The sequence below is a fragment of the Erinaceus europaeus genome, chromosome 7 (genome assembly GCF_950295315.1).
Source record: "Erinaceus europaeus chromosome 7, mEriEur2.1, whole genome shotgun sequence".
NCBI lineage: Eukaryota > Metazoa > Chordata > Mammalia > Eulipotyphla > Erinaceidae > Erinaceus > Erinaceus europaeus.
In genome coordinates, this window is record NC_080168.1 from 9,689,985 (window position 1) to 9,710,168 (window position 20,184).

The following is a 20,184-nucleotide window of genomic DNA, read 5'->3' on the forward strand; positions in this document are numbered from 1 at the left end:
TCCCCATTCCCTCCACTGGAAGCTACAGTAGTTCTCCCAAAGTTGCAGATATGGGTTGACTATTATTTCTATAACTATATAAATGTAGCCTTTTTTTTTTTTCCTCTATGGTCCTGCAAGTCACACCTCCCAAGTCACACCTACACCTATTTCTACTTCTGAGTATCCCTCCTGTCTTCCTGGGTCTTGATGGAATTGGAGTTCAGAGTCCCTAACATTTCTGCCCCTCTGGAAGTGGAGACCAAAATTCCTTATGACGTGCAGAAGGTGGGAGTTCTGGATTCTGTAATTGCTTCTCCACTGGACATGGCCATTGGCAGGTGGATCCATACCCCCAGCCTAAAACTTGTCTTTTGTTATTAGAGAAGGCCTCTGAAAAATGCTCTGACATCTGAGGGATGAACAGAAGCTTGCTTGAGGGGCCAAGTGGTGGGTGCTGCAGGTTGCAGGTGTCTTTCAAGATCTCCCCGTTCACTCTCAATTTCACCCTCTCCATTCAAAATAAGCAAAAACAAAACAAGAATTTAAAATAAACTAAATTTTAAGAAGTTTGATTGGATGGATGAGACAAGAGGTCTGGACAGAGAAGAAGGCTTGCTAAGGAAAGAAGTGAGAAAATGAATAAGGATATGATCCCTCTGCTCTTAAATCCTTGTGTAGTGCTATGCATGCACACAAATGAGGTCAGGCTGTATCGCCACAAGTTACAGTAATGGGATGTGAGGGCGATCCAGCTGTAACATCAGTCACCCCATTGATGGTCAACGTTGATTCGGCTGGTCTGGCTGGCTAGGTGGGTGACCCCTTCCTCCCCCACTGTTTCATGTGCGCCCCTCAGAAGCTGCGCACTTGGTCAGCTTGGTCAAGGAGGACGGCCTTCCCCGAATACAGGTGGACCTGTCCGGTCCAGGGCATACATGTAGCTGCGCTTCCCCTGCTAGAATCTCCAAACAAGCTCACAAGTTACAATAATAGTGGCTTGAGTGAGTGCTAACATAGCTCCTTGGAGTCATGCATCCTGTAAAGTTTTTTTTTTCTTTTGATCAAATAGGAGATATTTCAACTTAGACCTACCAGCCTTTAGAACGTGTCCGTGCATAGGAAGATTGTCTTTATATATTAATAGCTTCAGAGAGGAAGACTTATCAGTTGTTGACGCCACTGATTATCTAGGAAGTTCTAATTTAGGTATTGTAAATTATTTGTAAGACTTAAGGCTCAGTGAACATTTTGAAAAATTGCATAAGGGACTGGACTGGACAGTGGCACACCTGGTAGAGAGTACAGGCTATAATGCCCAAGGACCTAGGTTCAAGTCTCAGTTCCCTAACTGTAGGGGCAAGTTTCACAAGTGGCTATGGCTATGAAGCAGGTGTTTCTCGATCTCCCCTTCTCAATTTCTGTCTATCCAAAATAAAATAAAAAAAAAATATATGAGTAACTAAAAGTTGTGTGTATATATACAATGGGATACTACTCAGCTGTTAAAAATGTTGGAGTCTCCTTCACCTCACCTTAGATCCATCAAGCTCCACTTGAAGGAAGAATGTTAAGCCAAAGAAAGATAAGCCAAAAAGAGAAGGCTGAATACCAGATGATCTCACTCAGTGGCAGAACTTAAAGACGTAAGAGGAAAACACAAAGTAAAACCACTGCACCGAAGCAAAAGACTCTGGGAAAGTCAGGGCAGGGACAGGTGCTGAGATGGGGCTTTGAGGTACTGGTGCATGATGCTGGAAAAGCACTGTAATGGGGGTAAGGGTGTTTTGCAGACACCTATTGTGGGGAGATGAGAAACTGTAGCCGTGTGTCAACAACTATAAACCATTAACCCCCCAACAGAAGAAAAATGATAACATTGAATAAGAGGCTGGCAAGATCATGTGGATAATCCTTCTTTGTCATGTGCATGATCCAAATCAAACCCAGGGCTCTGGAGGAAGTCTCAGTGCTGTGGTATATGGTTCCCTCTGTCCTTTGGACTCTTGTCACTACCTGGAAAAAAAAAAAAGCCAGCTCAAAGTAGTGAAGCCCCAGGGACCATGATGAAAAGCTTGAATAAAATGCAGATATTATTTTCCAGACATTATAAATTCACTGCTCCCGGCAGCCATTTTATTTGATTTTATTGGATAGGACAGAGAAAAATTGAGAGGGGGAGGAGGAGATAGAGAGAGAGAGATACCTGTAGACCTGTTTCACCGCTTGTGAAGAGTCCCCCATGGGGGACTCTGCATGGGGGTAGCCGATGGCTTGAACCTGGATCTTTGTGTGGGTCCTTGTGTGTTTAACATGGTGCGCCACCCACTGCCCAGCCCCCAAAATGCAGAAATCTTTACATTCAGAAAACTGAATTTTTAGTCTTGTCTATTCTGACTAAATATCACTGCTTGGCTGTTCTGCCTTCTAAAGATTAGTATATATCAGCTTTTGAAAGAGTGATGATTTTTCTTTACTATTGTGAAAAATACAAACATGGAAAAATAAACAGTATGAATTGTCATATGTATTTAAGAGAAGTATTTCTTAATATATATATATATATATATATATAAAACAGTTCTTAAGTATATAATAAATATAACAGTGTTCTCCATTGCTTCATTTTTTTTTCCACTGAAGAAATTTTGAACAGAACATTTCTCCAAAAGCACAAATATGCATTTCTTTTTTAAAAGATAATATTTTCCTTTATAAACATAAAACTATTATCAAACCTGAAATGTAACCATTCCCTAATGTCACCCAAACCAGACTTGTCCACGTTTTCCCAACGACCCTGAGCCAGGGCCGCGTGATGTATTTCATTGAATCCTTCATTTTGCTAGTGTAGATTACTGCCCTCAGTCCATCAAACTATGAATTGTTCCCATTTCATTTCTTGAAGATGAGACTCCCTTCTCTTCATTGTTTTACCTGTGGGGTTTTTCTTTCTTTCTTTTTTTTTTTTTTTTTTTGCCACCAGTTATTGCTGGAGCTCAGTGCTGGCACTATGAATCCATTGCTCCTAGCAGTCATTTTTTTCCTTTTTTTTAATTTATTTATTTTTTGATAGGACAGAGAGAAATTGAAATGTGGGCAAGGGGAGAAAGGGGGGAGACAGAGAGAGGGAGAGACCTGCAGCCCTGCTTCACCACTCGTGAAGCAAACCCCCCTGCAGGTGGGGATTGGGAACTTGAACCTGGGTTCTTGCACTTCGTTAATATGTGTGCTTAACTGGGTGCACCACTGCCCAGCCCTTGGGATTTTTTTAAAATTATCTTTATTTTATTTATTGGCTAGAAACAGCCAGAAATCAAGAGGAAAGGGGTTGATTGAGAGGGAGAAAGACAGACACCTGCAACACTGCTTCACCATTCGCAAAGCTTTCCCCCTGCAGGTGGGGACTGGGGGCTTGAACCTGGGTCCTTGCTCATTGCAACATGTGCGCTCAACCAGTTGCGCCACCACCTGGCCCCAGGATTTTTCTTTATGTTCTCTTACCCTAGATTTCCTATAAACTGGAAATTAGGCCTCAAGACTTTATTACACTCCAGTTCTATATTTATTATTAAGTATAAAGAAACACGGTGGAAAAGGTTCCAGGAAATTTCTATTCTTTAACTTCCCTTCTCCCTTTCATGTCCCCTTTCCCTTTCTGCCTCCCTCCAAATAAGAGTACAAAGTTAGAAACATTTTAATGTACATAAAACTTTAAAGCTTCTGTCTACTTCTCCCAAGGTTCACCACTAAAGTTTTTTCTTTCTATGACAAAGTATTAGCATTGACCAGCAAGCATTCAATGTGTGTGTGTGGGGGGGGGAGCGGGGAGGAGTTTCTTTTTTAAACACCTTAAAGGTAATTTTAAAAATAAGGGTTTAACTAAAATGACTCATATAGCTTCCTCGATAATGTTCTATAGTTGGGCTTCGAAATTCTTCATGCCTCAAATGTAATTTTCATGTGATTGAAAATGCTGATATTTCCATTTTATTGCCAGTGAGCTACACATATCGATTTCTTCGCTTAGAAACACCACACAAACATCCCAGGAAGCCAATGAGTATCTGGCTGAGCCCAAACAGGACCTCAAAGATTCCCACGAGCAGGAGGCCTAAATACACTGACAAGTGGACCATTTTATATCTGTTGTCTTCTGCGTCCGAGTCCCAGTTCAATATTTTCCCTTGGCCAGCTGTGATGTTGTTACTGATGTCATTGTTGGAACCAGTAAAAGGTGTACAAGTTTCATTGAAGAACCACTGTAGATCGAAGGATTCTGGATCAAAAGAACTGGAAAATGAAAGAAATGATAAGATAAGGTAGTTGGGAATATCACTGGCCATCCAAACAACACAGCACTGATTCCAGAAATGGACTAGGTGGTAAAAGAAAGTTCTGTGGGAGTATCATGCTGAAAACTAGCTAAAATCAGGGTTTCTGAGCATGCAATAACCATAAAACCTTTATTCATCATATCATTCAGCAAACATAGCACCCAGCTCTAAGAAGTGGTTGCTTTTCTGTGCCAGAAATGAGTATCAACAGTTTTCTGTGGTTTGGGATATTTATGCAGATGTCTCACTGTTGAATAGCTACTCATAAATTAGGAGCTAAAGGCTTGTCCCATCAAGAAACTCAATTCTCAGTGCACAATTACTGTGTATTGGTGGGGAGATAGAATAAGGATTATGTAAAAAAAACTTATTTCCATGAGGTCCCAGAATTTTGGATTCAAACCTTGCACAAGTCAGAGGTGAGCAGAGCTCTGATAAACTTAAAAAAAAAACAAAAACAGGGAGTTGGGCGGTAGCACAGCGGGTTGAGCGAACGTGGCACAAAGCACAAGGACCCGTGTAAGAATCCCGGCTGGAGCCCCTGTTCCCCATCTGCAGAGGAGTCGCTTCACTGTCAGTGAAGCAGGTCTGCAGGTGTCTATCTTTCTCTCCCTCTCTCTGTCTTCCCCTCCTCTCTCCATTTCTCTTTGTGCTATCCAACAACGACAACAACAAGAATAAGTACAATAATAAAGGCAACAACAAAGGCAACAAAAGGGAATAAATAAATAAATAAATAAATAAATAATAAAATAAGACCACACCTACAAAACAGTCTGGGGAGTTGGGCAATAGCGCTGCCTCTTTTTTTTTTTTTCTTTTCCTCCTCCAGGGTTATTGCTGGGCTCGGTGCCTGCACCATGAATCCACCGCTCCTGGAGGCCATTTCCCCCCCCCCTTTTGTTGCCCTTGTTGTAGCTTCGTTGTGGTTATTATTATTGCCCTTGTTGACGCAATTCGTTGTTGGATAGGACAGAGAGAAATGGAGAGAGGAGGGGAAGACAGAGAGGGGGAGAGAAAGATAGACACCTGCAGACCTGCTTCACCGCCTGTGAAGTGACTCCCCTGCAGGTGGGGAGCCAGGGGCTCGAACCGGGATCCTTACGCCGGTCCCTGCGCTTTGCGCCACATACGCTTAACCCACTGCGCCACCGCCATACCCCCAGCGCTGCCTGTTAAGCGCAGGTGGGGCAAAGCACAAGGACCAGCATAAGGAGCCCTGTTCAAGCCCCGGGCTCCCCACCTGCAAGGGAGTCTTTTCAAAAGCCGTGAAGTAGGTCCGTAGGTGTCTGTCTTTCTCTTCCCTCTCTCTGTCTTCCCCTCCCCTCTCTATTTCTTTCTGTCCTATCCAACAATGACAACATCAATAATTACAAGGGCAACAAAAGGGAGTAAGAAAATAAATAAAAATTATTTTTTAAAAAGTCTGAAGAGTGATGCCTCCATTTCTATGAGATTGTGTCTGTCAAGATTACTGGGTCAGGATCTCTCATGATCCATCCCAGTTGTTTCATCCAAGAGAAACATGGCACAATGTCAACACCACTCTATTCTCATCTAACTGGCTGCAGCTGTGTCTGTAAGTATGCCAGACATGCAAATCAGGTCACTCATCTTAACTTTCTTCTTTTTTTTTCTTTCTACTTTCTTTTATTTGACAGGACAGAGAAGAAGAGAAGAGGAGAGGTAAGAGATGGAGAGAGAAAGATAGATACCTGCAGACCTGCTTCACAGCTCACAAAGCATCCCTCCTGCAAGTGGAGAGTTGGGGATCAAACCCGGGCCCTTGCGCACAGTGATATGTGCGCTTAACCACCCCCCACCCCGGGCTCTGCACTCACCTTAAATTTCCTAAGGAGAATTCGCAGTTGGCAGCACCATTGATGTGAGAGTTACAGATGAGCGGGCCTTGGAGGAGGGCGATGAGAGACACCAGCATGCAGTACACAGCTCCGATGATGGTGATCACATTCAGAATGGATGAGAGAAACATCTAGGTGGGAAACCAAGGCATGTGAGTGCACATTCTGGGTCTGGTTCAGGTCTAAGTAGCCTGTATCATGCTCTTTTCCCCATTTCGTGGGGGATAGGGTGTTTTTAATAGTTTACAGTAGAGGCAGTGATACATAGGCACCCAGGATAGGTGTCTAGGTGCCTTAGAGACACTCACTCCCTCAACCTCAGGCATGCTCCCCCATCACAGACCAGGACTCCAGTGTCCCTTCTTCCCATCCTTTCCCCACCTTCCCCAGAGTCCTTCGCTTTGGTGCAATACACCACATCCAGTCCAAGTTTCACCTTGTATATTCCATTAATGTCCTTGCTTTTTAAGCTCCTCCTATGAGTGAGTGGGAAACAGTCTGGAGATTCATCAGAATGTTAGAAATGGACCTATTTTATGACCTGGAAAACCCTCTCCTGGGATATACCCAGGGAAAACAAACCTATCAGAAAAGACCCGTGCACACCTATGTTCATAGCAGCATAATTTGTAGTATCCCAAACCTGGAAGCAAGCTAGATGTCCCGTGACAGATGAATAACTAAGAAAGTTGTGGTATACTATAGATTACTATATAACTATTTAAAAAACGATGAAGCCATCTCCTTTGCAATATCTTGGTCAGAGCTGAGTCGTCTTTTTAATCAACTGTTACCCTGAAGTCTGATGTCTTAAAGATTACTGGGTGGTTGTGGAGGAGGAAAGGAGACAGCGGACAAAATCAGTGCCACTTGACTAGACTGTTGGGCTTGCCACCACGTCTGGGAAAAATGAAACTCGGATCTCTCTAAGAACTGTCCTTTCTAATGGATCACTGAGTTCGGTGATCGCTGGGAAGCCAGAGACGACCCGAACTGCCCCTGCGGCTCCAGACAGACTATGACCCACATAGTCAACGACTGCCACCTCTCCAGATTCAAAGGAGGTCTCGAAACTTTACATCAGGCTCAACCTGATGCTGTTGACTGGCTACGGAAGAAGGGCAAACGCTAGAAGAAGAAGAACTGAGATCGGCTTCCCCCACATGTTATGTCCCCTTCTTGCCTCACAGAACCCTGGCTTGAATGAATCATCCACAATGTCATGTCTGGTCCCTAGACTAGAAGATCTTGAGCCTGTGCTTGGTCAGTGGCTGTCAGGGGCCAGATTGCAGATTGCAGTGATCAATCCACTGTGTAGGGTTAGATCCTCTCTCAGCCTCAGCACCACAGATATTTGGGCTTCCTTGCTTTGAAGGCCTTTCCTGTACGTTACAGGATGCTTAGCAGCATCCCTGGCCTCTGCTCCCTAGAGGGTAGCCATCCCCTCAGCCTCACTCCAGTCGTGACCACCAAAACTGTCTGCAGGCATTGCTAAACATCCCCTAGTTGGGAAGGCGCAAAATGATTGTCAATGAGGACCAATGAATGAGAGCCACAGAAAGCAGAAAAAAAAAAAAAAAAAGTAGGAATGTAATTGACCCAAAAGAAAGCTAGGCTTGTTTCCTATGTTTCAGTGAAGTTGTTTGTGAATGATGATGAGGATTGTTTTAATCTTCAGAAATGAAAGCAACCTTCCTCTCTGATGGGATGCCATTACATCTCCTCAAGGGCTCCATATGTTGTTCTCTTCAGCCCCGCCCTCAATGAGTTTGGGCAGGAGCAGTGTCTACCTAGGTAGTATGTGTCATGGACCACCAGGCATTTCATAAGTCATCTCCTGTATTCCTTTCAATAACCCTAAGATACAGATATTACTATTCCTATTTTATGAGTGAGAAACCTGCAGTTCAGGAAGACTAGCAAAATTGTAGGACTTTCAGGATTGGGGAAAAAAAAAGAGAGCTCAAATTTACTACAACAGAATCATTCCAGTCAGAAGCAGAGAACAATAGATTTGGAGTTGAATTCAAATCCCCATACTTCCATTCTGCTCTGTCCTGGGCAGGTTAATTTGTTCATCAGAAAGTGCCATCCACCATGATCATATTTTGCCCATGTATTATTTCTGACCTCCCATCACTCTAGAGTGGCCGGGCTTTAGAAAGTGATTCCAGAGTTGGTAACAGCAGCTCACCTGGGAGAGTGCACCTGCTTGGTGACCTAGATTCAAGCCTGGCCTCCACCACATTGGAGGAAGCTTCAAGGCTATGTTACTTTTCTCACTCTACCACTCTATATGAAAAATAAATGTTGGTTTGGAGCAATGCAACCCTAACAACAACAAAAACAACAGAAAATAAAAATTTAAAAGGGGGGAGTTGGACAAGTGCTTGTGGTGCAAAGTGCAAGGACTGGCATAAGGATCCAGGTTCGAGCCCCCAGCTCCCCACCTGCAGGGGGGTTGCTTCACGGGCGGTGAAGCAGGTCTGCAAGTGTCTATCTTTCTCTCTCCCTCTCTGTTTTCCCTCCTTTCTCTATTTCTCTCTGTCCTATCCAGCAACGACGACATCAATACCAACAGCAACTACAACAACAATAACAAAAAAAAGGGCAACAAAAAGGGGGGGAAGAAAAATTTTTTAAAAATTTAAAGGAAGGAAGGGATTCCAGGCACTTGAATTTCACTTAGAGTGAGTTCATCAAAGTCACTTAGAGTGACTCATTAAAACTAAAGTGTTCAGAAACAAAGCTGGAGTAGAGGGAAAAAATAAGGATCAGGTAAAGCCTGGCAAGGTGAAATGATCCCCTTCCTTCCAAGACTGACCTTTGTCATTTTCATGATGCTTTCATCTTATCTGTACCCGGAAGATGAAAGGTGTGACAAATGCCAGTCCTTCCACTACTGCCATCGAGATAAGGGTCCGAGAACTCTATTGCATCTTTCTGGTACAAACTTTCACTTTTAATTAGATAGCCAACTCCACTGTTAGCAGCGTGAGCCATATCACATCGTACTCCGTAAACCCCAGAAGCTCCTGTGACTTCTCGGCCAGTGTGTAATCAGCTGCACATTGCTGCAGCATGAATTTCAGGTTTTTTTTTTTTTTTAAAGATTTTCTTATTTTTCTTTATGTGAAAGACAGGAGGAGAGAAAAAGAACCAGACATCACTCTGGCACATGTGCTGCTGGGGATCCAACTCGGGACCTCATGCTTGAGAGCCCAAAGCTTTATTACTGCGCCACCTCCCGGACCACAATTTCAGTCATTTTCAAGGCTGCAGTCAGAGGAGCAGCACCTGCCGGTATGGTAAACCCACCACCTGCTTGAAATAAGTGACTTAATTCTCAATTCCTTGTGTCTCCCAAAGAGAGAGCTTTGAAGCCAGCATTAAAAAGTTGATTTTCCGTGCAAGAATGTATGCAGGAGAAAAAGACTTAGTGGTGATTAGATGTGAGTGAATAATAGGTATTTGGAGTACTACTGAATTTAGGGATTCCAAAAGAGCTCAGCGTGACTATCTCAAGATAGTTCAGACTGTAAGACTGACAGAATACAAAGTCAAATTCTTCACTGTTAACACAATAAGGAAAAAAAGTGAGAAGGAAGAGAACTAAGTTCTAATATATACTGAATAGCTACAATATGAGGAGCAAAAAATCAAAGGCTGGGGAAACAGCCTAATGGTTATGCAAATGACTTTTCAGCCAGAGGTTCTGAGCTCTCAGGTTGAATCTCCAATACCAGTATAAACCAGAGCGCAGCAGTGCTCTGGGGGGGGGGGGGGGGAGTGTCAACCACAAATAATCAACATAAATAACTCTAGATAAATATACATCAGGGTCAGGGAAAAGGTAACTCCAGAATAGATACATGTTTTCTAACTAACTGATGGAGAGAGAGATGTATTCTCTTTCCAACGAACAGTAGTTCTCGCCCTGGGTGAGACATTAGACTCACCTGACTTGTTTTTGAAAAACACTAATGCAGAACTCTGTGTCGCACCAGGCCTTGGGATATTAAGATCTGCCTGGGTGCCTGTAATGTTCCCATAAAACTGAGCACCACTGCTTTAATACCTCCAGCTCAGCCAGGACGATTTCCTGTGACTATTTGTTCATTGATCTGCTTCCTTCCTTTAAGAATTGTAAGAGTTCTCTGTGTTACTTAATAACACATTCATGCCTTGAATAATGTGACACTGTGAATTTTGGAGTATGGACTTGGATAGAAATCCACTTACTCACTGTGCTACACAAGCAAGTTGTTTGCTTGCTCTGAGGATCAATTTTTTCCAGTCAATAAAATCGGGATCATAATATTTCCCACCTAAGGAACTTGAGGTGAATGAAATAAGATAACATTTGCAGTGTTCTGAGCATGGAGACATTAATTTATTTTAACGTTCTAACTTTATACATGTAGGTATGTGCTAGTTGCCTGGAAAAAAATATCTGGCATCTCCTTTCACTTAACTGGATGGTAATTATCATTCTGATCCTATGGAATCAATCTTTCATATGCATGAGAGTCCCAAGGGAGGGCACATCCTCCTTAAATATGTTAAACACACCCTTAAGCTGACAAGTAATTGAGTGTTCTGAAATTCTTGACAGCTCTCAGTGTGTAGTAATTCTATTTTTTATTTAAAAAAAAGTTTAGATTGGCAAGAAAGAAAAAAAAAGCTGAAGACTGAAGCAAGGACTGAAGGCTAGCTTCAAAGAGGCATTTAGATTGAAACCAAAACTGTAGGAAGAAAAGCTTGCTGTCCAGATACTTTCATGGAATCCTTCCAAATGGAATGTTTCTAAGACCTAGTCCCACCACTGGGGGGCAGCCATGATGAGATTCTGGAGATGCTTCTGACTCCAGTGGCCGAGTCAGGTGCCAGTACCAGTACCCGAGTCAGGTGCCAGTACCAGTACCTGTGCTTGCACTCCTCCCAGACCAGCAGCCCATACTCACTCCGACTCTGTTGTTGCAGCAAGCTCGTTTTCTTGCTGACAAAGCCATTGTGGTTGCTGGAATAGCCTGGAAATGACATCAACAGGAAAGAAGCACATTATTACTTCTCAGCAGACGAAAAAGCAATTATCTCCCTCTTGGTGGGTAATCCAGGCTCAAGAGAACAAAAGGGAAATTTCACAATGCCCTTCATGTTATAAACCTTGGACTTCCCATTCCACCAGGAAGGAGTAAGGGGGGAAGGGAGAGAGATTTTTTTTTAGGACAGCAGTTTGAAACTCTTCCATTTCTTCTGTCTGTTTCTTCCAAGTTATCTCTAGAGACCTAGATTTTAAATAGATGGGAATAATTTATTCATTATTCATTTCCAAGAGTTGTTTTTGAAAGGGTTGGCTGCTGCAGCTAAAATTCAGTTTTCTTTCTTGGTTCCTATAATCAGCAGTCACTTATGTACTCACTCCCCCAAATCTTGTGAGTTAGCCTGGCAAGCATCCAGAAGAGAGATTGATGGTTTTGTTTACCTGACAGTTGGGAACAAGGAATTGTATCTCCACCCTCTCCTACTTCCATAACTTCCCTTTTAAAGACTCCACCCACTTACTCTTCTCCCAAGTTTACAACCTGAGAATTATTTTTGATTCTATATTCTCCTTTCTCCTCCTCTATCCATGACATGGAATGACCTCCCTTTGCTTAATTTTCACGAAGTATGTACATAGCACTCTCTGTGACATTAAAATTAAAGTTAACATGGGTAAATCATTCATTTTCCTTTATTGACATAAATTCTGTCAAAATTCTTTCGGGCTAATGTATTTCAGGTATGGTGAATAGTTTATAGTCTTCTTCCATGCCAAGGAGTTTTATAAAGTAACAATGTGAATCCTTATCCAGATGATCTCATCCAATATTACCACATCTTGGTCCCTTTGTTCTGAATAACTTGATAATTTATGGTATTTCAAACATTTTGCCTAGTCTGAGCTGAGGGACTCTCTAATTAATGCCTATTAAAACATAACTCTGTGTGTGTGTGTACTATAAATATTCCAAATAATCAGCTCTGAAAATAAGAAATAAGAATAAGAAAGACTATCTCTCTAATTCCTAAGCATATTTGGGAGCCTAAGAATTGTTTTGTTTTTTTGTGTGTGTGTGAAATTTCAAAGTATTACTGGTATTTTTGTCCTTAACAATAAAATAAATAGCATCGTTTTTACTTACAGAAACTCATACTTTTCTCCAGTTCTAGATGGCATACAGTTAGACCAGTGAAAAGCAAAGAGTATTAGACCATAAGAACTTGGTTATGGAATTGAGACTTTTAAAATACCTCTAAGAACTTGAACATGAGAACAGCATACAAAGTCACTTTTCATCATAAACATAAAATCATATTTTTAAAAATGCTATGATCACTATGTTCTTTTATTTATTCTCTTTTGTTGTCCTTGTTGGTTTATAGTTGTAGTTATTACTGTTGTTGTTGTTGTTGGATAGGACAGAGAGAAATGGAGACAGGAGGGGAAAACAGAAAGGTGGAGAGAAAGATAGACACCTGCAGACCTGCTTCACCGCCTGTGAAGCGACTCCCCTGCAGGTGGGGAGCCTGGGGCTCCAACCAGGATCCTTATGCCGGTCCTTGCGCTTTGCACCACTTGGGCTTAACCCGCTGCGCTACCACCTACTCAATATGCTGTAGTAAGCACTTAGCAATTTGTTTTGTTTGACATAGATAATGGGTGAGTCATTATTATGTAATATGTGAATTCAATAAAAAGATTAATATCAGACTTCAGTTAATCCCACAGAAAGTAAAATAATCTCTACTGTAGATGACATATTTCAAGTCCTTTCGTCATACTTGGAAAAGTATCTAGTATTGATTTTTCCGCTAAGAAGATAATAGTTAATGGTAATTAATTTTACAAATATTTTACTTACTCTTAGTCATAGTTCCAAAGATGAAAATACCAGCACTGTGTTAGATAAATCCTAAAACCATAAAATCAGTGAACTGCGTGAAATAATCATGAATTTCATCATTTTTACTGTTAGCTACTTCCTGCATGCTTCCCTCCTTTTAAAAGCAATATGATTTAAAATGTTAACAATTGTGGAAAGCCTTTAGGGAATGATACAGGTGCTTAGCTCAGCGACTTCTTCTTGATTAATGTTTGTGTACTTACAAGTGTATTGAGAGTTTAGCACTTTGAACTAGCCAGCATTTGGATAGGTGTGAAGGACACCATTCCTTTTGGAAAGAGAATCTTTCCTGTTCTATAAGTAATGGGGCAGCATAAAAATAGACCTGTATTCTGACCCCTTCTGTGACCTGCTGGTTTGCATGTGAGTCTAGTCGAGAGTGTGAAGCTCCATCTGGAAAGTGCTTATTGCACTTTAGAAAGAATTATGTCTAGTTGAACGGCATTCTCCAGTAAGAAGCAATAAAGATGGTACGGTGATAACCTTCCTTAATATTGACTGAAAGTGGTGAGATAAATTTAGTCATGGAACAAGGAAGTCCAGATTCCCTAGAACTGCTTCACAGAACTATACATACCCTCTTTGTTTCTGTGTTGTGGTCATTTAATGAAAGATTCAGTTACAAATGTTATCCTTCCTGTCTTCCAATCTGAGACAAGTATTGAAATTATGGTGTTAATTCTGGTGGAAAGCAGGGTTTAGGAGTCAGGTAAATCTGAAATTGAGTTTCACATCTACAATTAGCATTCCTAAGCTTTTGTTTGCTGGTCTGTTAAAAGAACAAACAATAGCAACAACTCCATTTGTTACAGAGATTACATGAGTAAGAATATAAAGTGTGAGCCCAGATGTTTGTACCTGTGCCTTTCTTTCTCTTTTTACCACTTGTCCCCACCCCTCCAAAGGGGTGTATTTTACTACAGCTGCTCCCAGCTCCCCCTTCAATGCTAACACACACACACACACACACACACACACACACACACACACACACACACTGTGATGAAGTATATCTAAAGCTGCAAGCTTTGCTGTAAATGAATTGTTTTAACATGGGAACTTTTGGGAACTTCATGGAAATCACAAAAGGAAGCCGCTCTGGCTCCTGGTCTAAGTTGATGCAAAAGAAACAAACTCAAGTTGGTAGCAGCCTCAGGAAGGGCAGGAAAGAGACATAAGAATTTGCTGTGGCATCACTACCCACCAGTGTGTATTCTCTCAGTCAGGAAGACAACTTGTATGGCTGTTTAAATAAACAGACCTGAACTTTCTCAAAAGTTTCCTTGAAGTAAATCTGCTGAAATAGGGTACATAATTGCTTATGAAATGAAAGAAAAAATAAACTATCAATTTTGAGGATATGCTTCTTAGGGTGGTATTTCGATGAAAGAATGATCTCAAATTCAATGTGCAGGCTAGAGGAGCAATTTTTATTTAAATTTTAATATGTAGTGACCCAGAAGCTGACATGTAAACATGGAGCTAAGTAACCAGTTCTATTGAAATATAAGCGCGCGCGTATACACACACACACACACACACACACACACACACACAGAGAGAGAGAGAGAGAGAGAGAGAGAGAAAGGTTTCTCTAGCATTGACCAAATACCTTACTGGGTAGCATCCACAAAGCAAACAAAAGTTAAGTTACCAAATAGCAATTTTTTCAAATTTCAGCATCTCTACTCCCATTGGAAACCACAGAATTATTGATTATTATTATTATTAATTTTATTTTACCAAAGCACTGCTCAGCTCTGGCATTGAACCTCAGACCTGGGAGCCTCAAGCACAAGAGTCTAGAATAAGTGTTTTGTTAAAAATATATTGAATACAGAACTAGAACTGAGATATTCTGCTAGGTGCAAAAGCAAGTGTGTATCCTACCATGTGGGTCCTACCCTGACCTACCACATCAGAATTCCCAAAGACAAGGCCCATAAACCCAACTCTGGTTCTCACGGCTCAGGCAATTCACGATCAGGCCCAGTGGGAATTGTATTTATTTTAATGAGAGAGATAAAGAGAGGAAGACACAGGGAATGTACCAGAGCACTGCTCAGCTCTGGCTTCTGGAGGTGCTGGAGATAGAGCCTGAGAGTCTGAGCCTCAGGCATGAAAGTTTTTTGCAGAACCATTATGCTCTCTGCCCACTCAGATATTCAATATTATACTGCTCTGTCGCAGATATTATCAAAGATGGGTCCTTTAATAATTATTGATTTTAATATTAAATAAGCACTGTGTAGTTTTGGATTCCACACTGGCTGAGTCGAAAAGACTCTGAGAGCCAGGGTTACAAGTTCCAAATCTCTTAGGTCAGCTCCCTTTGCTACAGGTAACGTCATAATTTCACTACCCATCACTATGATTTAAAATAATGGCTGTGCATAAAGTGTGAGCACATCCATCCCCACTGCCTACTGGGGAGACTTGAGGACTGATAATGACAAAGGACAATTGAGAGAATGAATCTAAAAGGGACTGACACCACAAAGTCTGGAAGAACAACCTTACAAGAGGAGAGAGAGGGTGCGTAAGGAATGACTCAGTCAATGCTGATCATTTCATTATTACTGTCTGTGCCCAGGATCCCTGGCCTGTACCATAGTCTGTCTAAATTGCCATTCTTGGCTTATGATAGATGTAAATTAATACTCAACCACTACTCCTCATCAGATCCGAACTGAGCCCCAACTCACAACCAAAGCTGAGTGGTCCTTAGGAGTCTGGTAAAATAGGCCTTTCTTCGTCTCAAGCCAAATATACAGTACTCACCATCAAACCTGCTCCTATGATTCCGGGGAACCACCACTCAAAGCAAGAGATGGGATCTTTAGAATATTCATCTCCATCAACTAACTTGACCACCAGAGGAATGCAGTTGAGAATGACTCCAGCCAGAATTAGAACCAGCAGACTGATGCCATTGCAGGAGGTCCAGCCTTCACAGCAGGTCATGGTTGTACCCTGGTTCACAGAGCCTGTCTGAATAGATGTGTTGTGTGGCGATGTCCTGCTTTTTTATCCCAGGCTTTCTAGTTAAAGTTTAGCAACTATGAAAAATGGATTGCGGGAAGTAGTTCAGAGTCCAATAGGGCAGGGTGTTTTTATGAGGACTACTAAATAAACAAGGATAATTTTATATTATTATGAGATGGGGAAAGGAAGACAGAAAAAAAATCTGTACTTTTTGTTATCAAAATGTATGTATAAAAAGAGGGAGATGTAGACAAAACAGAATAAGTTTAAGATGTATTTCTTTTAAAAAGTATCTTATTTATTTATTTATTGGATAGAGACTGAGAGAAATTGAGAGGGAAGGGGGAGATATGGAGGAACAAAAAAAGAGACACCTGCAGACCTTCTTCACCACTTTTGAAGCTTCTACCCTGCAGGTGGGGACCAGGGTCTTGAACCCATGTCCTTGAACATTGTAATAAATGTGCTTTACTTAGTGTGCCACAACTTGATCCCCAAGTGCTTCTTTAGTGTTTTTTGTTAGGAAGTGAAAACAAAGATGTCCATTAGCTATGCCAACTATATTTTCTAAAGATGTTATAATGATACTATTACTAACCATGACATCTCCTTCCTTATTGTTCAAGTGTTGAATAAGACAATGAAAGTGTACATGGAATTGAGAGAAAAGCATTTCCTCTGCTGAAAGTAAAGAGTCGTGATGGGGCAGAATATTAAGATTCCACATCAGACTGCATATACACAAAGTTAAATCTTTGCATAACTGTTATGCTATTTCCCCCACCCCAAAGATTTTCATGTATACTAATAGGTCCCTGAACTGACAAAAGGCCTTTTGTTCATGGTAGTTACTGAGAAAACCAGACTGACACACACCAACCATCTTTATGCTGGCTTCCACAATTTGAAATATAATTAAGAACATTTCTTATTGAGTGAGTAAAAGACCAGAACAGTGCTTTGTGGGAGTGTGGGAGGCCAACCCCAGGAGCTCACATCTGCCAAGTCACCTGCTGAGTCACTACCCTGACCTCCCAGCTTCTGCAATTTTAGAGGTAAACAGATATTGTGAACTATATAGTAAGGTTTATCATTTCTTTTCAAAGCAGATCAAGGTGACTTCTGTTAATTTTTCTTGGCCAAATAAGTCACTTGAAAGAAATAGATGTTTTTTTTCTAGTATTTTATTAAATAATTATACTTAGGAAAGCTAAGAAATAATGACAACTTTAAAAGATGTACTTTACGCAAAAAGGTGAGTAAGAAGACAAATGCAGAAGTTCCATAAACAAACATTTTGGGAGTCGGGCGGTAGAGCAGTGGTTTAAGCACACTTGGCGCAAAGCGCAAGGACCAGTGTAAGAATCCCAGTTCGAGCCCCCGGCTCCCCACCTGCAAGGGAGTCGCTTCACAAGCAGTGAAGCAGGTCTGCAGGTGTCTGTCTTTCTCTCCCCCTCTCTGTCTTCCCTTCCTCTCTCCATTTCTCTCTGTCCTATCCAACAACAACGACATCAATAACAACAACAATCACAACAACAATAAAATAACAAGGGCAACAAAAGGAAATGAATAAATATCAAAAAAGACATTTCTGGAGAATGAAATCTACTGCAGAGCATTCTCTCACTGCATGGAGCTCAGTTCTGTGAATGTTTGTATTCTGGAGGGCAAGCCGTTGCCAACTCTGGCTGCAGTGAAGTTGATCGATCAGACGGAATTCAGAGTTGTTTGCATCTATCCATACACACATTTTGCAGCCATAATAACCAAGGTCTAGAAAAGGGCCTGTGGGGGTAGAAAACTGAAGAGTTTTGACTTAGAAATGCAATAGCTGCACATGCTGTCTGAGCTGTTAAGGTGCTTAGCAATTCTTAGCTCAAAGGTACTGTTTTATAGAGGAGAAATTAGACAGCAAGAATCAGGCGGCGTATTCTTGGTCAGCCTGTTCTGAAATATCCTGGTTGTGAATTTGGGACTTATGATTTCTGGTCAGGTGTCTTCCTATTACTAGTGTTATAATATTTGGGCAAATTTGTAATTATGAAAGTACAGAATGTTTGTAGATCTCCACCCAGGAGTGAGCCTGGTCCTCAGCATAAATGCTGAGGAGCTGGGAACGGGTCCAACTGTGTTCCTGCTTCCTCTGCAGCCTTTTTTTTTTTTTTAATTTATTTATTTTCCCTTTTGTTGCCCATGTTGTTTTTCATTGTGGTTGTAGTTATTGTTGTTGTTATTGATGTAGTCGTTGTTAGATAGAACAGAGAGAAATGGAGAGAAATGGGGAAGACAGAGAGGGGGAGAGAAAGATAGACACCTGCAGACCTGCTTCACTCCCTGTGAAGCGACTCCCCTACAGGTGGGAGCTGGGGGCTCGAACCTGGATCCTTATACCAGTCCTTGCACTTGGCGCCACGTGCGCTTAACCCACTGCGCTACAGCCCAACTCCCTCAGCAGCCTTTCTTGAGCACCTCCCACCCTATAACCACACAATTACAGTAAGACAGTGCAGACACTAAATATCTATCATCTTTATATTCTGCATAAGATGCGGTGAGATTCTGAGTTGGAGACAATCTTGATAAAACTGTGAGCATCGTTAGAATTGTGACATCTAGTCTTTTTCCTGTTGGTTCATTGTCCTCAAGAATATTTTAAGAGTTAGAGTGGGGGGGGGGGAAGAACAGCCTCCCAAGACCAACACTTCTGCCAATTAGAGGCCTTAAAATGTACATTTCTGGGGCTGGGTGGTGGTGCACCTGGTTGAGCACACATTTCTCAATGCTCAAGGACCCAGATTCAAGCCCCTGGTGCCCACCTGCGGGGGAAACCTTTGCAAGTGGAGAAGCAGTATTGCGGGTGTCTCGTTTTCTCCCTCTCTATCATCTTTTTCCCTCTTGATTTCTGGCTGTCTCTAGCCAGTAAGTAAATAAAGATAACTAGTTTATAATGTACATTTTCATATCCAGAATGGCGCTCGGGTATCTCTTGTGTGATTTAAAGGATACAATAAAAATTGAAATGGCAAACATTTCTCTGACTTTCTACATCCCCAGTTCAAACAGAAAAGTCTGTGGGGTATCTGGTCCATCCTTTTTTTAGGCTTCCTGCTGTGCTAGCTGAGTAGTGTTTAAATTCTGCAAATAACAAAAGCATGCAAAAGTTAGCAACAAGATGGTTTTTTTTTGTTTGTTTGTTTTTCCAGAATTGAAAAATTTAGGGTGGGGGACGAGGCAATTGCACAGCTGGTAAAGCATGTACATTACAGTGCATAAAGACCAGAGTTCAGAACACCTGGTCCACACTTGTGGGGGGGGGAGCTTCATGAACAGTGAAGCAGGGTTGCAGAAGTCTCTTCGTTTCTTTCTCTCTTTTTACTTCCCTCTCTCCCCTCCCCCCACTTTCTGTCTCTATCCAAAATAAATAAATACATAAATAATATTAAAATTTTTAAAAAATGAACTCTTAGGTGCTCCTCATATCGCACAGACCACGTGTGATCAGTGACAAGTTCACATGGACATAAAGTTAGGTTTGTGCAACTCAGGAATGAATCACACAGTCTTTCCCTGGAACACGTGGGCTTCCACTCTTTAACACCTAGTCAGGATGGCAGTAGCAGGACAAACGTCTTAGTATCATCTGTTCAATTAAGTATCGAAAAAAATGGCGGCTTTATTAGGTTCTTGGAAGCTGCTTTAGCAGCTTGACTTTCAGGTCTTAGGACCAATAAAGCTAAATTACATTGAGAATAGGTGAAAGAGGACAAGGACTAGCAGGAACCACATGGTGTGGGTTAGTTTCTCTCATAAATCCGTCCTACAGCCGCCATCTTCCAACAGTGTGCATCCCAGAAACCAGATCCTAAGCCATGCAGATCCTAAGAGAAAGAAAGCTGTTTCTGCAAAACAGAGGCTTAAATAATTTGTTTCCCCAGACATGATGGGCCTAGACCTTAAATAAATCCCTCTCTCCATTGTTACCAGTCATTCCTATTAGGAACAACACAATAGACCCCTTTGTGGGCCTCCATAGGACCTTGCCCTCAATTCAGACCAACAATGGTAGAGAAT

The 20,184-nt window shown here is 41.6% G+C and overlaps 1 protein-coding gene across 1 annotated transcript; it reads right to left on the minus strand.

The window, feature by feature from the left end:
* Nucleotides 1-2,924: 2,924 nt before the first annotated feature.
* On the minus strand, nucleotides 2,925-16,115 carry TM4SF20 (transmembrane 4 L six family member 20). Its single transcript, XM_007520100.3, has 4 exons — nucleotides 15,910-16,115; nucleotides 11,143-11,208; nucleotides 6,158-6,309; nucleotides 2,925-4,272 (listed from the first exon to the last, which is right to left on the minus strand). The coding sequence occupies exons 1-4, from the start codon at nucleotides 16,090-16,092 to the stop codon at nucleotides 3,984-3,986; spliced, it is 690 nt and encodes a 229-aa protein (XP_007520162.1). The 5' UTR covers nucleotides 16,093-16,115; the 3' UTR covers nucleotides 2,925-3,983.
* Nucleotides 16,116-20,184: the final 4,069 nt, after the last annotated feature.